The sequence below is a fragment of the Suricata suricatta genome, chromosome 3 (assembly GCF_006229205.1).
Source record: "Suricata suricatta isolate VVHF042 chromosome 3, meerkat_22Aug2017_6uvM2_HiC, whole genome shotgun sequence".
NCBI classification, from domain to species: domain Eukaryota; kingdom Metazoa; phylum Chordata; class Mammalia; order Carnivora; family Herpestidae; genus Suricata; species Suricata suricatta.
In genome coordinates this window covers 124,038,211-124,062,460 of record NC_043702.1, presented here as the reverse complement: position 1 = coordinate 124,062,460, position 24,250 = coordinate 124,038,211, and the positions used below count along the sequence as shown (strand labels likewise).

General features: G+C 43.2%; 1 protein-coding gene across 5 annotated transcripts; it reads right to left on the bottom strand.

The window, feature by feature from the left end:
* Positions 1-10,561: 10,561 nt before the first annotated feature.
* On the bottom strand, positions 10,562-23,830 carry ZBTB37 (zinc finger and BTB domain containing 37). 5 transcript variants are annotated; one of them, XM_029935087.1, is made up of 5 exons: positions 23,747-23,830; positions 23,015-23,213; positions 21,028-21,987; positions 19,441-19,540; positions 10,562-15,783 (listed from the first exon to the last, which is right to left on the bottom strand). In XM_029935087.1, the coding sequence occupies exons 3-5, from the start codon at positions 21,948-21,950 to the stop codon at positions 15,295-15,297; spliced, it is 1,512 nt and encodes a 503-aa protein (XP_029790947.1). In that variant the 5' UTR covers positions 21,951-21,987; positions 23,015-23,213; positions 23,747-23,830; the 3' UTR covers positions 10,562-15,294. The 5 variants fall into 5 exon arrangements, with proteins under 5 accessions (XP_029790947.1, XP_029790948.1, XP_029790949.1 ...); XM_029935088.1 differs by having other exon boundaries at positions 21,028-21,984; XM_029935089.1 differs by lacking the exon at positions 23,015-23,213 and having other exon boundaries at positions 23,747-23,780.
* Between the last annotated feature and the right edge of the window lie 420 nt (positions 23,831-24,250).

The window sequence follows — 24,250 nt, the reverse complement described above, 5'->3', positions numbered from 1 at the left end:
CTCACATGCATAATGTTCTTTTACACAGTGTTAAAATAAAGAGGAAAATGTATTTTTATACAAACAGAATTTCAAGTATACATTAATAGACTTTTCAAATTACTAACCGAGTTGCTAAGATTTCATTCACATTGTTCTTAAAGCTGTTCAACGAGAAAGCTTTTGCTAAACTGCTTTAAATATGTTTATATAAACCCATATCTTCACTCTTTTTCTGAATGTCCCACCCCCAACCCCAGTCTCTACCCGCCCTCGGCCCTCCCCCCTCCCCCGACACAACAGGGCTTCTGGGGCTCTAGGAGACATGCAAGCCACCCCAGGACCATTGGCTTGGCATCAGGGGAAGGGCAGAATCCACAGGAGGAGAGCCTGAGAACACCTGTCAAACCAAGAGAACAAATCTAATACTCAGAAATGACACAAATCAGAATCACAGCTTATACAGCCTCTGTTTCACTTTTTTGAATTGAAAAAAAAAAAATCTCAGCCTCCCACAAAACCACCTAGAAGTTTCTGGCAATTTGGTAGCTGAGAAAAATAACTTAATATTGGGTATTTTCTCCCAGGGAAACTTCTACGATCAGGGCAGGCATTTTAAACTTTTCCATTTTGCGGGGGGAGGGGGGGGCGTTCTTTTCCCCTGTGGCTGGGGGTGGGGACAGTGAAAGAATGGGTGTGATTTGCGTTTACATTAAGGAATTTGGTTTGTCTCACAGGGTCTGGTAGGAGTTCTTCCTCATCTCTCCTCCTGAAGTAATCTGGCTTCAGGACTGGGAACAGCCACTCCCTTCAGGAATTAAAGTGCATTGGTTCAATGAGGGTGGGGGAGGTGTGGTTTACATTTAAGTGATAATGATTAAAAGAGGGTGGGGTGAGGGAAAACCCTATTCCTATATATAGGTATTTATAATTAAGGTCATAATAAAAACGTATTTTCTAAGGAAATAAGATGCACAGACCCAGCCCCGCACCCTCAGGGGCGGAAGAGAGCTAGCCTGGCTCACTGACTTTTCTGAGGCTCTTTATTAATGGAGTACTAGCTTCAGATGAAGACACAAACCTCAAACGTTTGTTTTCTCAAAGGGAAAAAAGACTGGTAGGTTCTTATAGTTTAAAACCCTACCTCATTCCCTTTCAGGGATAATAGCATTTTAGTAATTGATTGTCGGTTTTCATATGAATCTTTGATTAGCAAGTTGTGAAAAAATGTTACACAAGTTTGCTGCCTACAAATATGGCTGCCTTTAAAAACTCCGGAAGAGGGGGCATGTTGATCCTTGCTACCAGTATCAGCTGAGGGGAAGTGAAAGTCTCCTATAATCTCTTTAATAGCTACCACCAGAATCTTACTTTCTATTTTCCTTTACATGCTTTACTATTTCTTAGGGGACAAACCCCAGAGTTTTCCAAAGAGAAGTAAATGCTACATTATTAGCTGTACGAAGAAGTGATGGGCTCAAGATGAGAAGAGGGAAATAGTCCTGGGTTCTGGCCTCTGAGTCCAGTGTGATCTGCTTTTCACAGTGACCAGTGGGAAGGCACAGTGCCAGGGACAGGTAGATGGGGGACAGCTGTCACCCATCATATAAGCACCATAGAGAACAGGTGGACAGATTTCTTTCAGATCATGTCCATCTGAAGGAAACCAAATTTCAGCTACCTTGGCTTTCTAGCTTTGAACGATCAGCGTCTCTTCTCGTAGGGACAGAGCATGAGTGGGCTCCACCCTGAATTTCAAGGAAATCTAAGTGCTCTTCCAAATGTACTTCTCCCTTTACTCACTTATGCTGACGTGCCCAAAATGGAGAGTTCTGGTTTTAAGATTTCTTAAAGGAGAGGCCATCGGTTCCTGACTGAACTGGCAGATCTACTGAAGTCCTGCCGTTAGATCACAGTCATGCAATGGGCTAAAACTGTGAGCAGAGATGAAGTTAACAGACTGAGACAGAACACATTCCTATAGTTTGGGAATGTTTTTCTTTTGTTGAGAGTAGGGGGATGGGCCGGGTGGTGAAACTGTAGTCAGACTAGCATTTGTGTAGCCATTTCAGAATGGACTAGAAGTTTAAGAGGAACCAGCAAGCCAATCTAGTAGGGCAGAGAACTTGACCAAACTTCATAGTCCATAGAGAATTCCTGATAGGGAATTTGTTTCATTCCTTGCTTAAAATATAGAACAAGTTTATATATATATGTCTATCTTTACCATTACTTCCCCATCCTCCTCCTCTGATCCCCCCCACCCCCCAGAAATCTTAAAATCCAGTGCGGTATGATGTGCATAAAGTTCAACAATGTTTCACAGTACTCCACAATGCTCGTCACTATGAAACCCTAACGCGCTACTCTCTGGATGCATGTAAGTTCCAAAGGCTACTGTTTGTCTGTTCCACCCCATATCAGGAAGCCTTCAGAAATTTTCTAAGGCATAGGAGGCATTTTCTGTGAAAGACACTGCAACATTTACACACTACGCAAACACCGGGCGTCAGTGTTATTTCAATGCCATTTCATAGCTTGATGCTAATTCAGTCCTCTGCACTTAGCCAGTCTTTGTCTTCTAACCAATTTTTCTTCTTGAACACAGCACCTATTTCAGATTTAAAATATCAATTATGGTAGGCAATATATGAATGAAAATTTCTATGGTGCCCAGAATTCTCTCTGAAGACTGCTAGATCTGTGTGCTCTTAAACACAAATTTCTATCACAAATGAGAAACCACTTGGTAGCTAGTCAGTTTGAAGGGGGTGGGGGTGGGGCGTCTCACTTTTCAGGTAATCAAACAGTTCTCCCCTTCCCATTACCACGTGTGAGGCTGCCACGGGCAGGCACCTTTACTACCTGGAGTGGGAAGAAAGAAAGGTATGGAATCTCATTTGGGAATTACTGGGTTAGGTCTTTGACATCTGGAATAAAGAGGCTAGAATGACTCTTTTCACATTTCATCTAAAATTCAGAAATATTTAAGCCTTAGCTAGTGCATTTCATTCATCAAAAACAAACAAAAAAACAACCCAAAAAACCCCAAAAACAAGGAAAAGCGAAAGTCATTTTACACTGAAATCCCACTTAGAAGATGGGCTAAGAGACAAATAATCAAATGTATCACCATCACCCCCAGGAAGGATCCTTCTCTTTCCCCATTAACGATGCTACCTGTTTATTTTACAACTAGAAATCATCCGAGGCAGGCTGGGCTTGGCCCTTTTAATAAGTTCAAGTGCTCTATTTCAGCTATCAGAGTTGAGAAATCTCCACTCAAATCACATATGCAAAGAAAAAAGGATTCTAGAGATGGGACTTTGAAATCTGTTTTGCTTACTTTGTTTTTTGGTAAAGAGACAAAACTGGATGGATGGCAACATCTCTCTCCAGAATAATTCTGAGGACAAATGGAATGAGCCATTTTACCACCTGAGCGCCAGCCCACTTTAAACTCGGAGCCATGCCTGGGATATCAATAAAGGTATCTTAGACAAAAGAGAACCAGATTGAGGTCATCCTGCCCAAGACCACTCAAGATCACCTGACCAATGATTCTCGGCCCTGGCTGCCCGTTAGAATCATCCGGGAGCCTTTAAAGCCCAAGTTGCACAGCAGACTAATGAAATTCAGTAATTTTTCAGAGGCCCCACGTGAGTCCAATGTGCAGCCAAGATGGAGAACTACTGACGTAGGTCAACTGGCTCTGTAATGAAAAGCATTGAGGCCAGTGATCACTCAGGCCAGAGGGAAGAACCCTCAGACTCCGTGCTTCCTCTCAGATTTAAAATGCACCCCAAAGAAATTACCTAGGCATTTCTCACCTTTCTGTTTTGCTTTTAAATACATCACTTTGGCTGTAACAGGTCACCCTGTGAACAGTAAAGTATGTGTTCTGGCCCAAGAGCTGGGGACAGCCTAGGGCAGACTTGGCACAAACCAAAGATAAGCCGGAGGGAAGAATTTTCCTAAGCAGGAGTTAGTTCCTGAGTCTAGGATATGAGCACAGCTTACAGGCTGGCGATGATTCTACAGTTAGAGTAACAGGGGCCAGGCAGCTCCTCCAGCCCGCGGGTCCTGTCCCTGTGCCTTAATAAAAACGCATGCTCCTTGTGCGCGCACACACAAAAGCAAGAAAAGCAAAAGCTCTGGGGAGTGGCTTCGGGACTCCAGCTGCACTTGGTCAGTTGTCACCTAGGAGAACGCTCGTCTCACTATTTGCAATTTCACATGGTATCATCTCACCTCACCGCTTGCTCTAGCCAGGCACCGGCAGAGCAAACACTTACCAGCAGGCACCTAAACACAGAAGCCAACCTCCAGAACTCTGAAAACAGGTCACTCTCTCGTTCTCACTCGTAACCTGACAATCCCTGTGTGGACATCGCAACCAGCAGGAGTGAAGAGGTGGCGAACATTCCAGGACAGCGGCTAAAGGGCCGACAGTCCTTCCAGAGCTGTGCAACACGTGTTCCAAAGGTAGGCCACCTGCCAGGGCTCAGTGCTCACGCGCCCTGAACAGTCAGGTGAGCCTTATGACTGGATTTAAAGGGTAGGTGCTGTGCCTAGTGGCAATTTACTTCTGAAACTCAATTTCCTGATATCCACGGCATCTGAGCGAGGCCATCGTGACTGGTATCACAGTACGGGCATTAAAAACAGGAGTATCTCTTTGGAGTGACTACAAGCAAAACACGTCATCTTAAAGCCCATCTCATGCAGACCCCTCTGTCAAGCTATTGGCAGAAGGCTCACTATTGGGCAAATACCGTTAATCATCGGGTTCCTCAGGAATGGACTGCAGTGGCAATGGAAGGAAAACACACAGAAACCTCAGGATTCAAACAAAATGTTCACATCGTTGAAAGGAGTTTGGTATGTCTTTAAAAAAAACCCAGAAAGATTCCACGTGCACCGGCTGCTCTTGCCAAACAGAAGCCAGGAGATCAAAGCGCTAAACTGGAGTATTCAGACCCTGTTCGCTTTGGACAACAAAGCGGGACATTAACATCTGCTCATGACAAGGGGGGGCGGTGCTACTGCCAATACTAGATGCTGTGCCCGGCTTTCCTTTGCTTGCAACAAAAAGCACACTCTTCTTCAGCCAAGTGCTCAGAGGTAGAGGAGCTGAAGCGAGTCCGGGAGAGAGCGAGGCGGGCAGCGGTGAGGAATCCAGCCTCCTGCCCAGACGGCCACAGGGCGATATTGGAATATGCTCAGTCTTTAATGGGAGGTAGACTACATTCTACACGGACTTCTCAGCCTTCATCAGACACCTTTTTCTCACACACACACAGAAAATCACACACGTGTAGCTGGCAGCTCACAATGAAATCACAACTTGCCCGCCCACCCCAACAGCTACTTGGCGATCGAAATTTGATATTCAACCCCAGCTCTTCTCAGTAGATGCAAGCCAACTTTGTTCTTTCAAGGTCCCTCGTTTTGCCAAGCTTTTTAGACATACATTTCACTCTAACACCTACATTTTTTTTTGTCTCTAAACAACAGCTACACTAAGTGGGTGCAATGTGTTAAAACATCTTTATAAATAGAAAGTGCAAGAAATAATTTTCTTAGCCAAAATACAAAGCAACAACGAGCTCTCATAACCTGCTATGCCAAGAATTGTGATTTTTAGAATCAATGATACAGTAACAAATGCTTCTAACGCTACCAAGGTCATAGTGGATGAGTAAATATATTTATAAACATACATTTATGAGAAAAGATATTATGAAAATAGCCAAACTTCCCACAAAAGTTATTTGCATGAACTATCTTTAGTATACCACTCTGTTCGATGCACATGCATATACAATTGCATTATATTAGTGTTACTTTTATTGGGCCGGTTTTCCAAAAAGAAAACAGGCTCAGTTTTTAAAACTTCAAGTTACATGATTTAAAATCATTTTTTGTAAAAATATCAGAAATACCATATAAATTCTAAATCTCTCTGCTAACGGATGATAGCTCTGCTAGACGTAGGTTTCCGTCACACTCTTAGTGACCCCTGCTTGCACATCTTGGCTTCCAGAGGAAACACATTTTAAGTTTTGTTGCCTGTGTCGTATTTCTGGGTTTTTGCAGTTCTCGGAGAACCACTACAGTTAGGATTCTACTCCTCTGTAGGAAACTCAGTAGATCATCTTCAAGTGCGTCACAAACGTCTGCTTTAAAGATGTTGTCGTGACTGGCTCGAAATGGTTTGACCTGCAATGCAGACAACAAAAAACAGGCTGGCAGTGTCCAGGTTCCCCTTCTTCTGACCTTGCCCTCTTCTGCAAATCCAGACCGCGGCGCTACATTTTTGTGCCACTACCGGATAACTTCAAACTTAAGAGTGAAAGAGAATCTGGAGGAGGGCCCAAAGAGCCATAAAATACAAAGCGAGAAACTTCTCCATAGAGCATCATGAGGTTTTTTCATTCCCTGGGAATATATTTTCAAAGGCTTCTCTGTCTCACAAAGCAGACTTTGACGTACATCAGAGTGGAAATGTGGATCAAAAAAGAAAACGGTGAAGACTCATTTATTTCTATTCACTGAAATCTGTCCCAGTTCTTACATGATAAAATCTAATCTTGATGCCTAAAGGCCTCAAACGAAGATTTCGTCCCTGGTTCTCCAACTACAAATGCCAACATTTTTTTCCCCCAAGCATTTTGTAGACCCCTAAATTAGGTCTTCAGCCCTGAGTACGCTTTCCTGTTTTTGCAGTTCCTGAGGCCTGACCTAGGAACAGAGATGTCTCTATGATACTTCCAGATAACCAGCCAGAAGCCCTCACCGCTGATCCTCCAGGAGTCCATTGTGCATGGAATGGATGGATAATCCCAAATCTTTCTTCTCTTAGAGAGCTTGGTTTGGGGATGATCATTTTGAGAGTAGGATTTATTCTCTGCCTCTATTTCTTCCGTCACAGCAATAGTCTAATGAGTGTAAGCCAGCAAGACTTTAAATAAAGCACCCTAAATCTAACCAAAATCCTAACAGTTCAATGATCTCTTATTTTAGATGAGAGGTTGATGGCAACTATTAATTTTAAAGGATCAACAACATATTAAATTAGGCAATGAATTTTCTTCTATGTCTTCAGAAATATAAGTAAACTTACTCATCTTCTAGCACAAAACTGTGCCTGCGGTACAGAGAGGCGGTGGGCAGGCAGGCAAAACACACAATGATCTCAAAGATGTGACCCATGTAGCCACTCACTCAATAGAAATTCCTGTTGAAAGAGATTTAGTAGCCATACGAATTTTCCATACCACAGGAGTTTTTGCCTATTTGTAAATGTGAATGCAGTGGACATCTCTAACAAATATGCTTCTCCAACAGTAAGCTCTTCCGTCTCTCTGGAGGACTTCCGGCTCAGTATGTACAGTTCCTGTAGCTTCACAGGAGAAAACCAAACTGACAAATGCTCACAACTTGGAACTTGGAACAAAGGAAAAACAACATGGAAATTTTGCTCTAAGAGAAATGAAACTTGGTGTATGGGTAGCTTAGGTCTTTGTCTCATTCTCCCACTAGCTCCTTTACCGACCCGTGGTAGACAGCATAAGCGGTTTCTATGCACAGACAACTAACCCAAAGGAATGAACACAGAAAAGCCAAGACAAATCAGAAACCCAGGGCTACCTATGGCAGATTGAAGTGGCCCCAAATCCTTGACACACGTGCCATCAGGTGGTAGGTCCCCTTCCCTTGAATCCGGGCTCACTAGTGACTTCACTGACCAACAGTGTACGGCGGTGATTCTGTGGATAGCTCTGGACCTGGCCTAGGGAGGCGCCTTCTGCCCAGTCTCTTAAGAGGCCCAAGCTGGTATTTAATAATGTGACTGCCCTGATGGAGAGACCCCATGGCAAGTCCCTGAGACTCCAGAGATAGAAAGGAGGCCTGTCGAGCCCCCTCTTCGAGCCCTCCCTGCTGAAGTGTTGGGCTTGTGAATGAGATCATCTGGGAAACTCCATACCAGTCCAACTACCTGAACACTACCAGGTGACCCGTGCCATCGCCACAGGGAAAAAGCAAACTGCCTAGATGAGCCTTTCTGGAATTTCTGCTTCACGACATCACGAGAGCTATAAAATTGTTGTTTTAAGTCACTATATTTTAGGGTAGTTTGTTATAAAGCTACATAATGGAAATACTACCTTTCAATTTCTGCCTTGGTAGGAACTTGAACCAATACACAGTTAGACCTATGAAATGGGCGATTCAAGTGGGTAATAGCTCCAGAAAATATTCACCATCAGCATCTGTTCAGAGACCAACTGCATTATCTTTTGAAGAAATCTTCCAATCATGCTTTCTTGAAAATTCACTACACGTAGTACTGTTACTGGCTATTGTTTATTCCAGTTCACCTCAGCTCTTTGTAAGGAAACAGTCTATGTGATGTAGTGGAGAGAGTCTGGGATTTGGAATCAAGACTGGTAAATATGGGTTCTGCAGCTCATCCACGGTGTAACCTTGCATTCATCAGTGTCTTCAACTAGAAAATGTGGCATAATTATACCTCTTAAAAGGCAACATAGTCTATTAGTGTTAACTCCAGCGTTAGACTGCCTGGGTCAACCTCTCTGTGCCTCAGTTTCTTCCTCTCTCAAGTGAGGATAGTCAGTGACTGCTCTAATGGCACCGCCATGAGGATTAGGGGGTTAACAAGATGGAGCTCGTGGGCCTGCACCTGGCCCACAGTGAGCATTCAACATCTCGGCTATTTTTAGTTCTACTGTTACCGCCTCAGAGGATTATTCTGAGGACTAGCCGCAATTATGCCACTAAAGCAGTTAGTACAGTTAATTTTGTCCCCTTCTTTTTGATCTCTCTGTGAAAAGTGCAGGCTTTTAGCATACATCCAGACTCAAGTGGCTTTAGGACCCTCAAGTATAGGAAGCCACATCTAAACTACATCTAAAATCAATTTTGTTACATGAATTCCAAGCACACTGGTACCAAAAAGTATTTAATCTTTACTTTATGGAAAAGACTGTCCTATATGCTACTTCTCATTTAAGGTATGCAATTTCACAGAACAGGAAACATTTTCCCATGAGCTACTTTTGGCATTATGGATAAATTCTGATTTTAAGATTCACAGTATATTAAATTGTATTGTTGTCCATATAAGAGGCTGCACGTGTATCTGTTTTAACTGGATGGGGAGTTCTAGCCTCCTCACCAGGACTTACCGAGTAGATGTGAAAGAAGCAAACATTAGAAAAGTTTTATTTTTCATGAGCTGCTCTGCCTTTGTACTAAGCTTTGTTGCTTAAAGCTTCCACTGTTTGAGCTAGCAGGCCCTCCTTAACTGTAAAGATTAAAAGGAAATATGTTATATAGATAACAGTGAAGAGATGAAATAAGGAACTTATGCACGTATATATTCTCTGTGAAGGCATTGTATGTTTCAAGTAATATACGCCTTCTAAGTTATTGCTGTTCCTCACAGTTGAGGGGAAAGGCAGGCTGCCTATCTATACAACAAAACTGTATAGTCCGTACAGATGTTTTCCAGGTTCTGATATCACAGTTGCTATCAATAATTATACCCTTTGGAATGTAACTGAGTCAGGTGTTTTAAAGTACTCATAATATCCAACTTTGGCTTGTCCTGAGCAAGAAAACCTCCTTAACCACAGAGTAAAAAGATTGACCCTGGGAAAAAGCACTACTTAAAAGTAAGAAGATTGAAAACAGAGAAACAGACTCTAGAAAGCAAAGGAGGTAAAATGACAGCTACTGTCCAGGCCTCACGGAGCACTGAGAGCAGAGGGCTCCTCGGGCTGTCTACGGCCAATGACCTTCACAAGTTCTATATGCCAGAATGACCCGAGTCCCAGAGGAATCAGAAAAGCAACACTCCAAAATCTCTAAGATGAGGGCAGATCTCACTAGGCAAACATCCTAGGACCTTACGGGTAAAGCTTATCTACTATTGATAGGGCATTTCCTATAAACCTTATGAATATCGAACGTGGAAAAGCAACTTTAAGAAGGGCTAGGAGAGAGGTGCCCTCCAGGAGCTTAGGTCACTCATTCAAACTCTGTAGGTGCGGGTGGGACTGCCGACAGAGTACCAGCCAAACTCACTGCATTGTGGCAGCCCGGCCTAGAATGTTTTGTTCAGATGAATACACTTAACTCGGAAGTCCATGGATGGTGTCCACATGGGGAACAATTACATTCTCCTCCTGCAAGGAATTCTGTTTATAATCATCCTCACATTTTCCATTTGTGCACATGTGGCATAAATATGCTTTTTGAACAGTACGAATGAACATTCAGAAACCAAACAATGGCCCAATATAGATTTAGAAAAATCATAGACAGTAACAGACATCGAAAGATAGGGCTAAGAGGAATTTGAAATCTTCAGAGATTTCATTGTTTTAAAACATTCATGGGGGGAAGGAAGGGAAGAACACTGGGCTTTTTACTACTCCATGTGGAACACAGTGAGTTTGCTTGAGGAAATCAAAATGAAGATTTGTAGTACAGGGAAACGGTAGGAGTTTCTAATCTAGAAGGACAGTATTTTGGGTAAGAATCAAACCACTTATTCATAACAGAAGTTAATTTTTAATATTAGTGGAAATAAATTCATTCTTGTCATCATTATGCAAACCAGTTCAAGTTAACTCAGAGGAATGGCAAAAGTTACTTATAAAAACATTAACTTTTTTTTTACAGTATTTTATGTAAACATGGTACTCATTTAACCCTACATTATTATGCACGGGAATTATTCTTTTTAATTACTTTGTTACATCAGTAACTACCATCCTAAACTTTGATCTATCTGCACCTTTAAGGCAAGGACAGATCACAAGGCTATTCTAAATGCTTTTAAAGCAATGGGAATCATAAAGAAGGAACACAGAGAGGGTTATGAGAAAAAGATCAGGAACAAGATGATAAGCTCTTTCAAGGAACGGATGCATATATGGCAACAAGAATTTAAAACTTCAACCCAATTATTACAAAGACAAAATGGCAGGAGTAACAAATTCGGGAGATTCTTCCAAATCTAAATCTGGAGTTAGCAAACTTTTCTGTCAAGTGACAAATAGTAAATTTTCAGGCTTTGCTGGCCAGTGGTCTCTGTCACAAGTACTCAACTTTGCCATTATGGTAGAAAGTGGCCATACAAGACACCCCAAGAACAGGTATCCCAAGCTATTGTCTTTGTATAAACAGACGGCCTCAGGATTTGGCCCTGGGGGCTGCAGTTTGCTCAACTCTGATCTAATTCACAAATTCCAGGAGTATGCTAAGGGGCATCCTCAGGAACTCAGGGATTTACCTGACTTAATAGCTTGGCCGTCCCTTTTCTAAATCTCAGTAACTACAGTACTTTAATATTTTGCACTCTTTCCCAAATGGCTTAAGAGCCCTGTTTTCAAAAACAAGTTCAATAAGGACTTCTCTATTATGCCTTAAACCAGTAAGGAGATAAAGAGAAGGGCATTTGGGAAAGAGGAAACAAAAAACACATGTCTGTTTTATCTGAACAAAGAAAAACTTCCAGGATTCCAACTCCTTTCTGATTAAATGCTTTCCACTATGATTAAGAAGACTATTGCCTTTGTTTAATTTAACTTCCTTTCCATTAACCAATGTTTTTATTTCTTTAAATTAGATCTTCTAGTCAAACAAAATATAATTTTTGCCAGTTAAAAGAAACAAAATTAGTGTCAAGTAACAACTAAATTTTCTTTAACGTTATTTCTTGACCGAAGACTATTCAGCTATTAAGGATGAAGTTCACTATTTCACTCTTCCCCCAGACCACTTCCAATCAAGGCCAGATTTCAACTATGAAGTTGGGAAGATAAGAGTTTATTTCTATTGTTGTAACATCTTTGGAAACCCTGTTTCACTGATGGAGAGGGAACCGGAAACATCTAAAAGTACCAAAAAACAAAATAACAAGAAAACTTTCCTTAACTGCTATCTCCCTTTTCCAATCTTATCATTTAGGAATGACTTTATTTTTACTTACTCAAGATTCGACTTAACCGCAGTCTGCTACAGTGATGGCTTGCGGGGGGAGTTGGCAAATTACATAAAATAAAACTCAACTCAGTTCAGAGGTAAATATGGTTCTGAGTAAAGAGAACAAGTCATTAGAAAGAGACTTTTCTGCCTAAGTACAGTGTTCATGCCAATGCTATATTTATCCTGGTGTCCGAGTTCAGAGAGAATAAAAGGTACCTCTTAGAATGAAGGCAGATTAAGATACTGCCGTCTCTCTTCCTTTGCTGAGAATACTGGGTAGCCCCTTTGCTATCCAGCGCCATTCAATGAATGGAAACAGTCCCAGTGTTGGCTATTTCATGGCATTAAAGTACTTACTGATGATTTAGCTCTCATTGCTAATGCAGTTCCCTTCACAAGGTGACACGTGCAAGTTACGATTTGGTAATGAGTTTTCAGCATTAGCTAAAGTCCGTCTAGTACATCCTTAAGAGAGGTATCCTCTGTGCACACACCGATACAGCTATTCAGTAAGGTAGACAGAATGCTAACTACTCCTATGACCCTACAGTGATGTTACCTAAGACCTAGGACAATGTCACAGTGAACCTGGGTAAGAATCTTGGATCGTTATTTAGAATAATAATATCTTTTCTGGCTAAAATGGAAATTGCTTTCAGAAACTTTACTCTATTTAAAAGCTAGCCTGGCTTGAATCTTCATAAATTCCATGGCTCTGGGCTAGGCCAATGAAGAGGTGAGAACCAGCCAACACGATTGTGCTGATGTGGTCCTAGAAGACCGGGTAGCACTCTATTCACAGTATTAATACAGCAAAACCTATTACTAGTGGATGAAAACGGAGGGGAACCCACCAAAAGCACTCCCAGCATTTCCGCATCTACTAGACAGTCTCTACTTTGTTTAAAATGCTCATTGCTAATCCTGGATGGAGTACTGACAAATGCCACAAAGTTTCTCTTTACAAAAATTACTGCAGTTCACCTTCACAATTTGGTAATAGTTTAAAAAGCATTTTCTCACGGAAAATCTAAGAAACTAACAAAACATAAAGAACTTTCCAGCATACTACTTCTCAAAAGTAGGATGGACTTAATATTTTTTGGTAAGCTTAAAAGCTCCATCTACAGCAGCATATTCTGTACTTCTCACCTTCCTGCCTATTTAGTAATGGCAAACTCTGTCCCGCGGACAGCCTTGATTACCAGCTAAAATGTTTCCCTAGAGATTTCAGTCTAATTTCAAATCCACTTGTATGGCCCTATCACGCTGTTGCCCCACTGAAGAGGAGAATGCTCCAGTCTAAGTCTCCTAAAGACAAAGCTTCAACATATCATTTAAGGGAAGGCTCTCAACGAATAGTAGCATCATGGCAGTCCTATTAAAATACACACTGCTACATTTTTCCAGAAGAGAAAATAACTACTCTCCAGTGATATGGTGCAGCTTTGTGTATGCGCAAGTCTCAGCTTGCTTATGAGTTATTGTTTGCATTCTAACTTTCTATCATCAGAGAAATGCCATTCCTTCCTACCCACCTTTCCACACACAAACGCAAAGCATTTTTAGAAAGAGGACGCACCGCTACCGTTCTTCCGGATGGCTCACTGGTGCAGGCATGACCAGCCCCGAATCTCTTTTACAGTCATCTGTGCCTTGGCACCAAAACAATTTCTTAAACCACTGCATATTTTAATACTCTTAAAAATTTAATGAAGAGGAAAAGCTATAGATTTTTCTTTCCTATTTGCATCTGCTTGCCTGCATCCCTTAATAATCCTCCTTCATTCTCTGAAAGCAAGACAGGGCATCTAAAACTCTACACATTTGCTAAATTTCTTCTGACTCTCAGTGCTGGATGAAGAATCTCGGAAATCCCCCAAATTACCAAAAAGGTCCCTAGAAGTTTTAAAAATCTTAGGAATGATTAAGTAACCAAACCTGATCAAAATTGATCCCTTGATCAATTTATTGCGACATGATTGTGCCTGATGTTTTCTGGTAAATGCCCTGTAGTGTATTATTAAAAAGCAAAGCTCTTGGAGTCACCAGCAATTTGCTGATGGTTGGTTTATGAATTCCTAGGTTTGCAGACGCAAGACATGGATTTAGTGAGGTTCTTCTATTGGCCTGAAAATATAAACTATTACATATGTAGAAGGAAATGGAATTGTGGTTGCAATACGGACCATCACGCTGGATTTCTTCAACCACAATAGTGTGGAAAAAATGTGTTTAAAACTTCATATAAAAGTTATCAAATATGGAGACCTGTAAATTTAAAAATACAGTCCAGGCTCTTTCACTAGAAAGTGACATTTTTGATGTAAAATATTGCTGTTATGTGAAAGTAGGAGCCAGAGAGACTGGATGAAACTTTGGTAGTCAGCCTAACACATGAATTCATCTGGAGTGGAGCCATTTCCTAACACCCGAAGATACTGAAGCACTATGGTTTACAAACACCAACCCAGAAGTTGCAGTGCTCCCTGCCACTGGACATTTGCACAAAAACTTCCCTTCCTTCCCCGCTCCCCTCTTCCCCAACATGATACCCAAGCCCCCAAATGTAGCAGAACCTACTGCAAACACTTTGTTGCTCATTTCCCTTCCAGTTGCCTAGAGAGCTTCAGGTGACGCTGCCCACGAGGACCCCAGAACACGGCTCGGAGACGGCTCACACGGAACAATCAGGCAAAGTAACAGATGCCTAATCAGGGCAAAGAGAAGGTCCAAACTTTCAAAACAGTAACAACCGCCAGGATTCTTTTTTCTTCTTGAAATGTGAAATTGCATGCTTGGGCAGGGAAGGGAGAGGAGAAATTCCTCGTCCTTGTCACCTTCTAGTCCTGGATCACTTCCTCCTCTCTCGTGGCTGGCTGGCTCAGATGACCAAGGCTCCTGCTGTGTTTTAGATCTGGGCAATTACAGCCACCAGGATGACATGGACCAAAGTACAGTGTTCAAATATGACTGGTAGGTAAATGACCATTTATCACTGTTTTGTTAAAAAATTCTTTTTTCTTATAAAGTTAACAAACCAAGGCTGTTGATCCCTGAATTAGAAAGTTGATTTACTTGATTATTTTCCGAAGTATGAGGTGGGAAGGAGGAGGGGGAAGAGCCTCTCGTGCTTCTGCGTATGTTGCTGATCCTCTAGTTTGGCAACATCTTGGGAGCGTCTTCCGATCTAGTGATGTGGCGTTTTGTGAATCTAAGTACCAGCCCATGGCCCTGATGCTGGCTGCTTACGGCCCAAAGGGGAAGAGGGTCTGCCCCCTCCCCCTCCATGTTTCAATCTGGCCCAGTGGTGGACACAGAGCCCTGGGCGGTTTCCCCAGGAGCAACTGTCTCTTCTTGTGAAGGGGACTCTTCCTCGGCTTGTCCTCGGGATGTGACAGTTGTTTCGGGGGAGATGCTGTGAGGCCCCTCTAGGGGAATACAGCCAGGGTGGTTTTTGCGAAAGTGCTGATTCAAGATGGCCTGGAAGGGGAAGCTTTTGCCACAGACGTGACAGTGGAAGGGCTTGTTGCCTGTGTGCTTGCGGATATGATACTCCAGCTGATCCTTCCGGGTGTACTTCTTGCCACACATGCGGCAGACGAATGGCGTGATCCCCATGTGCAGGCGCATGTGGCGGTCCAGGCTCCCCTTCTGGTTGAAAGATTTGGCGCAGTAGATGCAGGTGAGACGGGGGTTGTACCGGAACCACCGCTCGGATACTTCTTGCTCTCGGAGATACTCCACGTAGCCACTTACTCCCATCATTGCAGACTCTTCTACCTGCGTCCGGCGAGGAAAGCAAGAAAGAACACATAGGTTTAAGTATACAATATTAAAAGAAATCAAATCTGTGTTCACCTCTTATACCAGGCCACATGCTTATTTTTAGGAGATCCGAACAGGAAATTAATTACTACAAAAAAAGTACAAATGTTAATAATTAAAAGAACAATCTGAGGTCACTCTATTCCACTACTTTAAAAGAGCAAGACATGGGGTGCCTGGGTACCTCAGCCAGTTGAGCCCTACTCTTGATTTCGGCTCAGGTCAGGATCGGGCTCCCTGCTAACAGTGCAGAGCCTGCTTGGGATTCTCCCTCCTTTCTCTGCCCCTCCTCTGCTCTCTCTCAAAAAAGAAATAAATAAACATTAAAAAAACACGTAGAAGGCAATTATAGATGTTTGGCAGAGGCTAAAGTACCAATGCAAAGAGGAGAAATTGCAAAAGTTGACCCTGGACTAACTAGAGAAAGACTCCTCTAACTAGCAATTGATTTTGTGTCCTTTTCTTTAATTTCTCAAAATGTTTTTTGTCTCCTTTCACACATGTAAACTGACAGTGCTCGTCAGCATTTCCAACAGAACAGACGCAGTTCTCAGCAGGCTTGGGAAGCAGGATGTGAAGCCAAGCGTTGAATAGTAACACTGAGGTTTTACATGATCTCTGACTTGTTTTCTAGAACGTTTCCTTCTGCTCCATTTCTCTGGATAATGAAAACTGAACTCACATAAAGGACTAGGGATTATCCCACCCAAAGTTCCTGGGTGACCATGGACAAAGCACAGAATAACTTCTTGGAGGCTTAGTTTTCTCATCCACAAAATTAAAAGGTTAGTACATGCCCTGCCAAGTCTACTGAATTCTCATGAGAATCAAACACGATAAAGTACCTTGAAACATTTTGAATGCATGTTATTATCCCGTAGAGCAGTTAAGGATACTGAACTGTGGGTTCTAATCTGCAGCCTACTTCTTATGTGACCATGAGCAAGTCATCTACTCATCTTTTACAGTCGTCTGTAAAATGAATATAATAATAGCATCTCCCTGGTAGGTTACAATGAGCATGTATGAGTTAATACACTGAAGCTCTTAGTGTAGCCAAGTAAATGTTAACTATTATTAAACATTACAAACTCACAGTATTATTCATAATCTTGAGGCAATATATTTTCTAAAAAAACCTGCCTAAGTTTTAAGGAAAGTAATGCCATACCAGTATCACCTATCTGCATAAAGTCAATGTAGGTTAGTTACCTGTGATACCTTTTTAAATCAACTTTTAAAATGTATTGAATTTTTAATCCTTAACGTTATCTCTTTTTTCTTCCAATGTGGGGCTTGAACTCATGACCCTGAGATCAAGACCAGAGCTGAGATCAAAAGCCAGACACCTATTCAGGTGAGCCACCCAGGCGCCTCTCCTTAGAGTTCTTTTTAAGTGAAGTATTCCGTATACCAAATGCATTTCATATAAATGGGCGACTTCCATATTGTCTAAAACACCATCTAGATTCTTGACATGCTCTTCAAATATGTTCACCATCTTAATCTTCAATTACTCATCAGGCTCAAAGAACTGAAAGGACTTTAAAAAAGTCATCTGATTTGGTTCATTTTTTACTTGAAGATCTCCAAAACTGGAAATTTCATAGGCAATCAAATAATCCCCTATTTAGGAGATTCCTCTTTACCGAGCATCTACTAAGAAACCTTAGATACTCAAAATTTGTGGTAAAACAGCTCCTATTTACTGGGCATCTAGAAAGGCAGTCAGATATGAAGACTAGAAAATGAGAACTCTATCCTCGAGGAAATTTCAAAGTAAGAGACATAAAATTCATGCAAATAAGAAAAGAATAATTTATATGAGTCAGTACAGAGTTAGGAAAATTATACTGTACCATCTGTAAATGCTGCGGTGGTTTAAGGAGAGATCAAAGAGGCCTGGCCCAGTTAGGGCACAGGGAGCTGGAGCTGGGTCTTGGGTGAGCCCAGACACCTGGGAAGAACGAGCATCCCAGACTGAAGTAGAGAGACAGGAGTAAGTTTGATGTGGTTCTGACACACAGACAAAGTCTGATAAATGCTGATGAGTGGTGGAAAAAGCCAAGTTAGAAGGATTATAATTACTTGGAAAATGAGGCCAAGTATTTTCACCTTCCTGTGGCAGAAAAAAGGAAAAAGCCACAGGATGTTTTTGGGTAAAGAAGTAACCATAGCAGTCTGATCATTCCTGTCATCTGGAAGCTCTTCAAGTCTATCAGAATTTGTTCCTACTGTAATATAAGTCCATGTTTAGTTTTGGTTCTCTGTGGCAGGAAAAATAACTGCAGCGGAGGCTCACTGTAATGAACTTACACACATATTAAGGCATGTATTAACTCCTCCCTTACTATCATCTCCAGACAATATTAATTATCTGCTGTTGCTTTAGAGCCTCCATCGAGCTGCTGACTCTTGATATCGGCTCAGGTGATCATCTCATGGTCTGTGAGACTGAGACTTAGTCGGGCTCCGCGCTAAGAACAGGTAGCCTGCTTGGGATTCTCTCTCCCAGCTCTTCTAATACTTACCTTCCTTTTCTGGTAGCCGCACGTGGTCATACCAATGTCTTACTACTGTTACTATACTATGTACACAATACACACCCAATGACTTAAGCAGAATTAAACAAGATACTATCATATAACTCAGAAGATAAAAACATTAGCTACCCAATCTTAAACCACCAGTGTTTCCTTTTAAGTGGCAAAAGTATTTACAATGCATTGTGTTCCACTCGGTGAGTTCACAATCTTTTTAAAAATCAATCTTCACTGACAGACACTTGGGAGAACAAACAAACAAAAATATCAACCAACTACATCAGCTACTTGCTAAGGAGTTGCAAAGAAGATGGAAAACATTATTCTTCTCCTTTCTAGAACATTTCAGTCTCCCAGAAGATTCAGGAGGGAAAAAATGAAAAGATACAAGCATACAAAAAAAGCAGTCACACACAAATGTGCATAAGCAATTTATTTACAAATATGTAATACTATATACATCAGTAATTACCTAGTGTTACACCCACAAAGTATAAACTCAGCCTCTCTCCATCCCAGGTCTTAAATTGCCTGCATGTAGCTTCCAGAGGTTATTTATATTACTCTCAGGAATACAGACTGGTTCCTGTAATCGGGAAAGAGTTCCACAGTCTTATCTTTTTCTATTCCCCAAACTCCGCTGACACCAAAAGCACTATTTCCTGCATGCCCACAAGTAAGATGACAGAAAAAAGGAATCCAATACAGCATCTATGTAACAGGGTCACTGTTACCTTTCCTGTACTTTTCCTTTCTTTTTTATTTTTAATGTTTTTTTAATTTATTTTTTGAAACAGAGACAGACAGCGTATGTGGGGGAGGGGCAGAGAAAGAGAGAGGGAGACACAGAATCGGAAACAGGCTTCAGGCTCTGAGCTACCTGTCAACACAGAGCCCGAAGCGGGGCTCGAACCCATGAATGTGAGATCATGACCTGAGCCAAAGTCGGAGTCTTAACTGACTGAGCCACCCAGGTGCCCCTGTCCTTTTCCTTTCTTATTCACTGTATTCTGTTCATACACAGTGGCAATTTCTTCAACCATTGAGCAATCCTCACCGCACTACATACCTGGGAGCTGGGCTGCTTAGGCTCATCCATTCTCCCGGGAGACTCACTTCTGGCCCGGTGTCTCTCCGTCAAGGGAACAACACTGCCCGAGGGGCTGAATCTGTTGGAAGAGGAGCAAAAAGGGGACTAACAGAAAAATAGTATCAAGGAACTTAAAAAATGGTGATGTCTACCCCGTTTTATCCCATGGCTGAGGAAGTGGGAGCAAACAGAACAACAAACACATTTCTTAAGAAACACTTTACGGAGTCAATATCAGATCTGATATGAAATTAGGTTAAGAGAGGTCTGCCCTAGTAAACTTAAGAAATACAAAATGGCGTAGCAGATAGTCCACATGGCCTGGTGACGCCAACACTAAATATGAGCTTAGGTCCTTAGGGACTGGGAGACCATAAAAACATAAATTAAAACTGGGTTTATGATTTTGTTTCTTCTGTACAACTATTAGGTTTTTGGTTGCTCCCTCTGCCATGCCCCCATGGTAACCTCTTATAGATTCCGGACTCCTGATACAGATCATGGAAGTTAAAAATCTTTGCATCATTACTTCTGATACAGATTTTCTAACACTGAACACTAACACAGGGGAACAATAAGTACTGTCCTCAAGGACACATTAACTGTTAAGGACACGGAGAGAAGAGACCACCTACAGGGACACAGGTTATACCCTCTTGAGTTTCTGTAACACAATTGCCTCTTTCAAGACAAGGTGTGAACCAAAGTAATAGCTCCTTATAGTTTTCATTGTTCATGCAATTTTAATTTATTTTTAAGAGTGGGAGAAAACAAACATTACCACTCGAAGTTGGCAATATTTCTTTCAACTGAGGCTTTCTTTCCATTTACTTTGATTAAAATTAGTGTTACTTCCACCCCCCTCCCCAAAGTGTTCTGACAGCTGCAATATATTAGGAAAAGAAAAGTGGGGCATAGGTGCACTGGTGAAAAAAAGAGACTCACAGGCTTCAGGTAGCAGCAGTCATCAATGAAAGAAAAGAGGGAAGAGATTATCAAATGACAAAGGAAAAACAAAACAAAAAACAAAAAAAAGAAAAGAAAAACTATCCAAAAAGCTTTGCTTTGTAATGACTGTGATTACACTAATTAAAAAAAAGTCACTGCTGGGACCCTACTTCCTCTAATTTGGTAGGTGGGGACAAAGAAAGGTGAACAGTGCTACAAAGGAAAGTCAAAGTCCCAGAGGCCACGTACCTGCGTGATAACATACCAAGGAAGGGCACTGCTGCCAGGCTCCCAGCTGATGGTCAGCTCCCTGCCTGGAAATCCGAGGAGGCCCTGGCAATTACTGATCCTAGTGTGGCTGGAGCCGCTATTCTGATTCATGGAAGTGTCTAACTTTACCATAGTGCTCACAACACTGTGAATACGTCAGGACTAGGAGCTTCCTGCTTTAAAAAAATAAGAATGCAAGTCTTTTGGCACACCTCCGGTTTCCCCAACATCAACTTCTTTTGGCCAAGAAAGTCAAGTAAGGAAGGCGCACTCTGTGCCACACAGAGGGCCGGCGTTGGTGACGTCTGCACGACAGCCATTGAGACGAACAAAGAAAACAAACCTTACCTGTCAATTTCACTGCTTGTTGGCCGAGCCACCTTGGCTCCTGAAGGTCCCAGAGTGTAATTTTCCTGCCCCACAGAACCATGACCTGTGGTGTCGATCACCATGGCTGTCACTTCCTCGGCGCTACTTCCGTCTTCTCCGGAAGGCTGATTCTCGGGCCCCAGCCACTCCTCCAGGTTTTCCGTTTTGATGTGCACTGCCCCAAGAACTCTAACGTCATCATCACTCCGGGCCCCCCGGTCTGCCACCCCTGTCTCCACGTACCACTGTCCCGCTCGGTTGATTCGAAGAATGGGCTCCCGACTCTCCACATCAGAACTCTGTTCAATGATCTGAGGGCTGGTGGACTCCTCAGGAGGACTGAGCTCCCTGATATCCAACACAGCACTAACCTGACCTCGCCGGTTTCCCTTTGCGGCATTATGTCGTGGGCTGAGGGACCGGTTTAGGGTCGGCGTCACCCGGTGAGACTCCGGGGGTCTTTCTGGATGCTTTGTCCTCGTTTGACTTAATTCTGCTTCAACCTCTGCCACGTTAATTTTGAAGTGGATGCCCTCCAGAATCTGGGTGCATTTGTCTATGATATGCTGCATCTGCAGAAAACTGGCAGCCGTCAGGTAGCTGATGATGTCTGCCAGCTGCAGGCAGATCCGCCCCGTGTAACAGAAGGAAAGGAGCTGCTCAAACACAGTAGGGTTCTTGATGACTGAAATGGAGACAGTACTCATCTCGTTCAAGGACATGTGATCCCGGAAATAGGGTGAGCTGGCAGCCAGGACCACTTTGTGGGCCCGAAACGCCTGTCCCTGCACGTTGACCACAATGTCGCAGAGGCGGCCCTGCATGCGCAGCTGGTTTAGGTGGCTCAGGACAGAGTTGCTGAAGTCAGGGATCTCCAGTTGTATGTTCCCACCCTTCTCCATGGTCGTGCCCAAGGGTGTAGGCAGGCATTCAACCCTGCTGAGAGAGGAAACCATGATCGTCAATAATTAGAATTTCACTCCTCCCATGCTCTCCAATTCAGATCTATTGAAAAATATTTTATAGTAGACTTTCAAAATCTCCAAGAAATGAAAACAAGATACCCTTTACAACCCAAATGTGATTGCCAGACTTGCACAAATTCGTCCAAGATCATACTCCCCTTACTAATAAACAGAAGTTTAACAGAATAGAAGGTGGAAAACCAGTTGTGACGGTTATTTTTTTCTTTAATCATAAAGTATTTGCACACTGAATATAAAATCCTGCGATAACTTTTCTTTGGAGGAGGAATGAAATAAGCTCTTTGAATAAATTTAATTACACAATCATGGACTGATTAGGTCTGCCTCTTGCTACTATTTTTACTACATGCTATATGAGTTATGTTTATTATTGAAAAGGTAAGTAATATCCCAAATGAATGTAAGCCATTATTTCGAAGCTTGAGAGTTAGAGCCCTCACAAAAATGCTTTGGGTTTAGGGCTCTGAAGCAAAGTCTTGGTTAGGAAACATGCCACAGCTGTGTCAAAACTCAGGGAAGATGCAGAGAGAGACTCTGAAGATGGTCACATTCAGAACTAAGAAAGGGTAGGTAAACTACTTCTATCTAAATTCAAAGTTGGGAATTTCAGGGTGGTGATGATGCGGATTCTGAAATTTAATCCCCCAAAGCTGGTAAAAATAGAGCATTTATCAATATGGCCAATATTTTTACATCCAAAGTTTTTCTTTAAACAGCTGAATGCATTATGCCTATAACTGCATCCAATCGTCTTCAATGATTGAGAGTAGTTTGTATAAATCTCAACAGGAAGACGATGACTTGAGCCCAACATGTTTCCATATATCTGTAACTTTATAAGGCATTGCATAATCTAGGATCTAAATTTTCAGGAACCGAACCTGACAAGCTCACAGTATTGCCCCGCACTTACAACACACTTATCTGTAAACAGGGAAGTGTATAGACTGCTTTCAAGAACCAACTTTAGCCAATCTGACCTTTTTCCAAAGCGTTTTTGTTTGTTTTGAAACTTTTAATCCAATAAGAGCCTCTGTCGATGCCATCATGAATTCAGATGTGTTTATTTTGGTGCCTACACCAGCGCCTGTTTTGTTTGCTCTTTCCGGCAATTCCCCAGTGAGGAGGAAGCCCCTGGAGTAAGGTCTTTCTCTACCGTCGGCACTGGAAGGGTGAGAGCTGTAAGAGGGAGAATCGGGAACGCCATGGGGTTGGCCACTCCGGTATTCGAGTGGCTTTAGTCTGCGTTAGGAAGCGTGGGTAGTGGGAAACTGAGAGAAGGGCGGAATGTCACCGAGGAGCGGGGGAGGAGAGGGGAGCAAGGCTTGGGGCTGGGGAGCGAGCAATCAGGTGAGGGCAGAGCACCGGGAAGGGGGCGGCGCCCGGGGACCCCGTCCAGCCGGTGAGCGTAGGCGGGCGGGGAGCAGCCCAGAGGTGGGTGTGTGTATCTGGGTGTGCCCGGGCAGTGGTGGGGGAGGGGGCCGCCCATCCCGGGGTCCTGAGGGAGGGGCCCGGCGAGGGGGCGGGTCCGGCAGCTCAGCCCGGCCCGGGGCCAAGGGGGTGGAAGGTCTCCGGTGCCTTGAGGGTGGGGTGAAGGGGAGTGGCTGAGCGCCCCGGGAGCAGGCTGCGGCGGAGCCCGGACAAGGCTGCCCCGGTGCAGGGTAGCGGGACCGATGTGCGGGGCCTGAGCCCAGTCAAGGAGCAGCACCTACCTCCGGGGGTGGAAATGGGCCGGAATGGGCCGGAACACCGTCCCGGAAGTGAAACCCCCCACCCCCTCCCCCGGAGCGGGCGACGTGCCGGAAGGAAATCACTCACCCTTACACCGCCCCCCTTCCCCTCCCCCAGCGCTTTCCGTCCCTAGCGCCCCCTCCCCTCTCTTCCTTCTCAGTCGGTCGGAGGGCGGGAGTCCTAAGTCACGTGGTCTGTCGTATCACCGCCCACAATGGCGGGTGAGGCGGGGCCAGGGGGAGGGCTTAGAAGAAGGAGGTGTGGTTGGGGGAGGAGGATGAGATGGAGGGAGGAGAGGAGGAGGAGCTGAAGCCGGCGCTGGCGGGGGAGGGTGCGTCGTGACGTCATGGAAAAGCGTCCTTATATACTAGAGCCTGGCCACCATCTCGGTCTTTCGAGGCTGGGAGTCGGTGCTGGGTATGTGTGTGTGGTTTTTGCACAGTTGCTTGTTGCCTCGAGGCCTTCAGCTCTTGGCAATTAAAGTC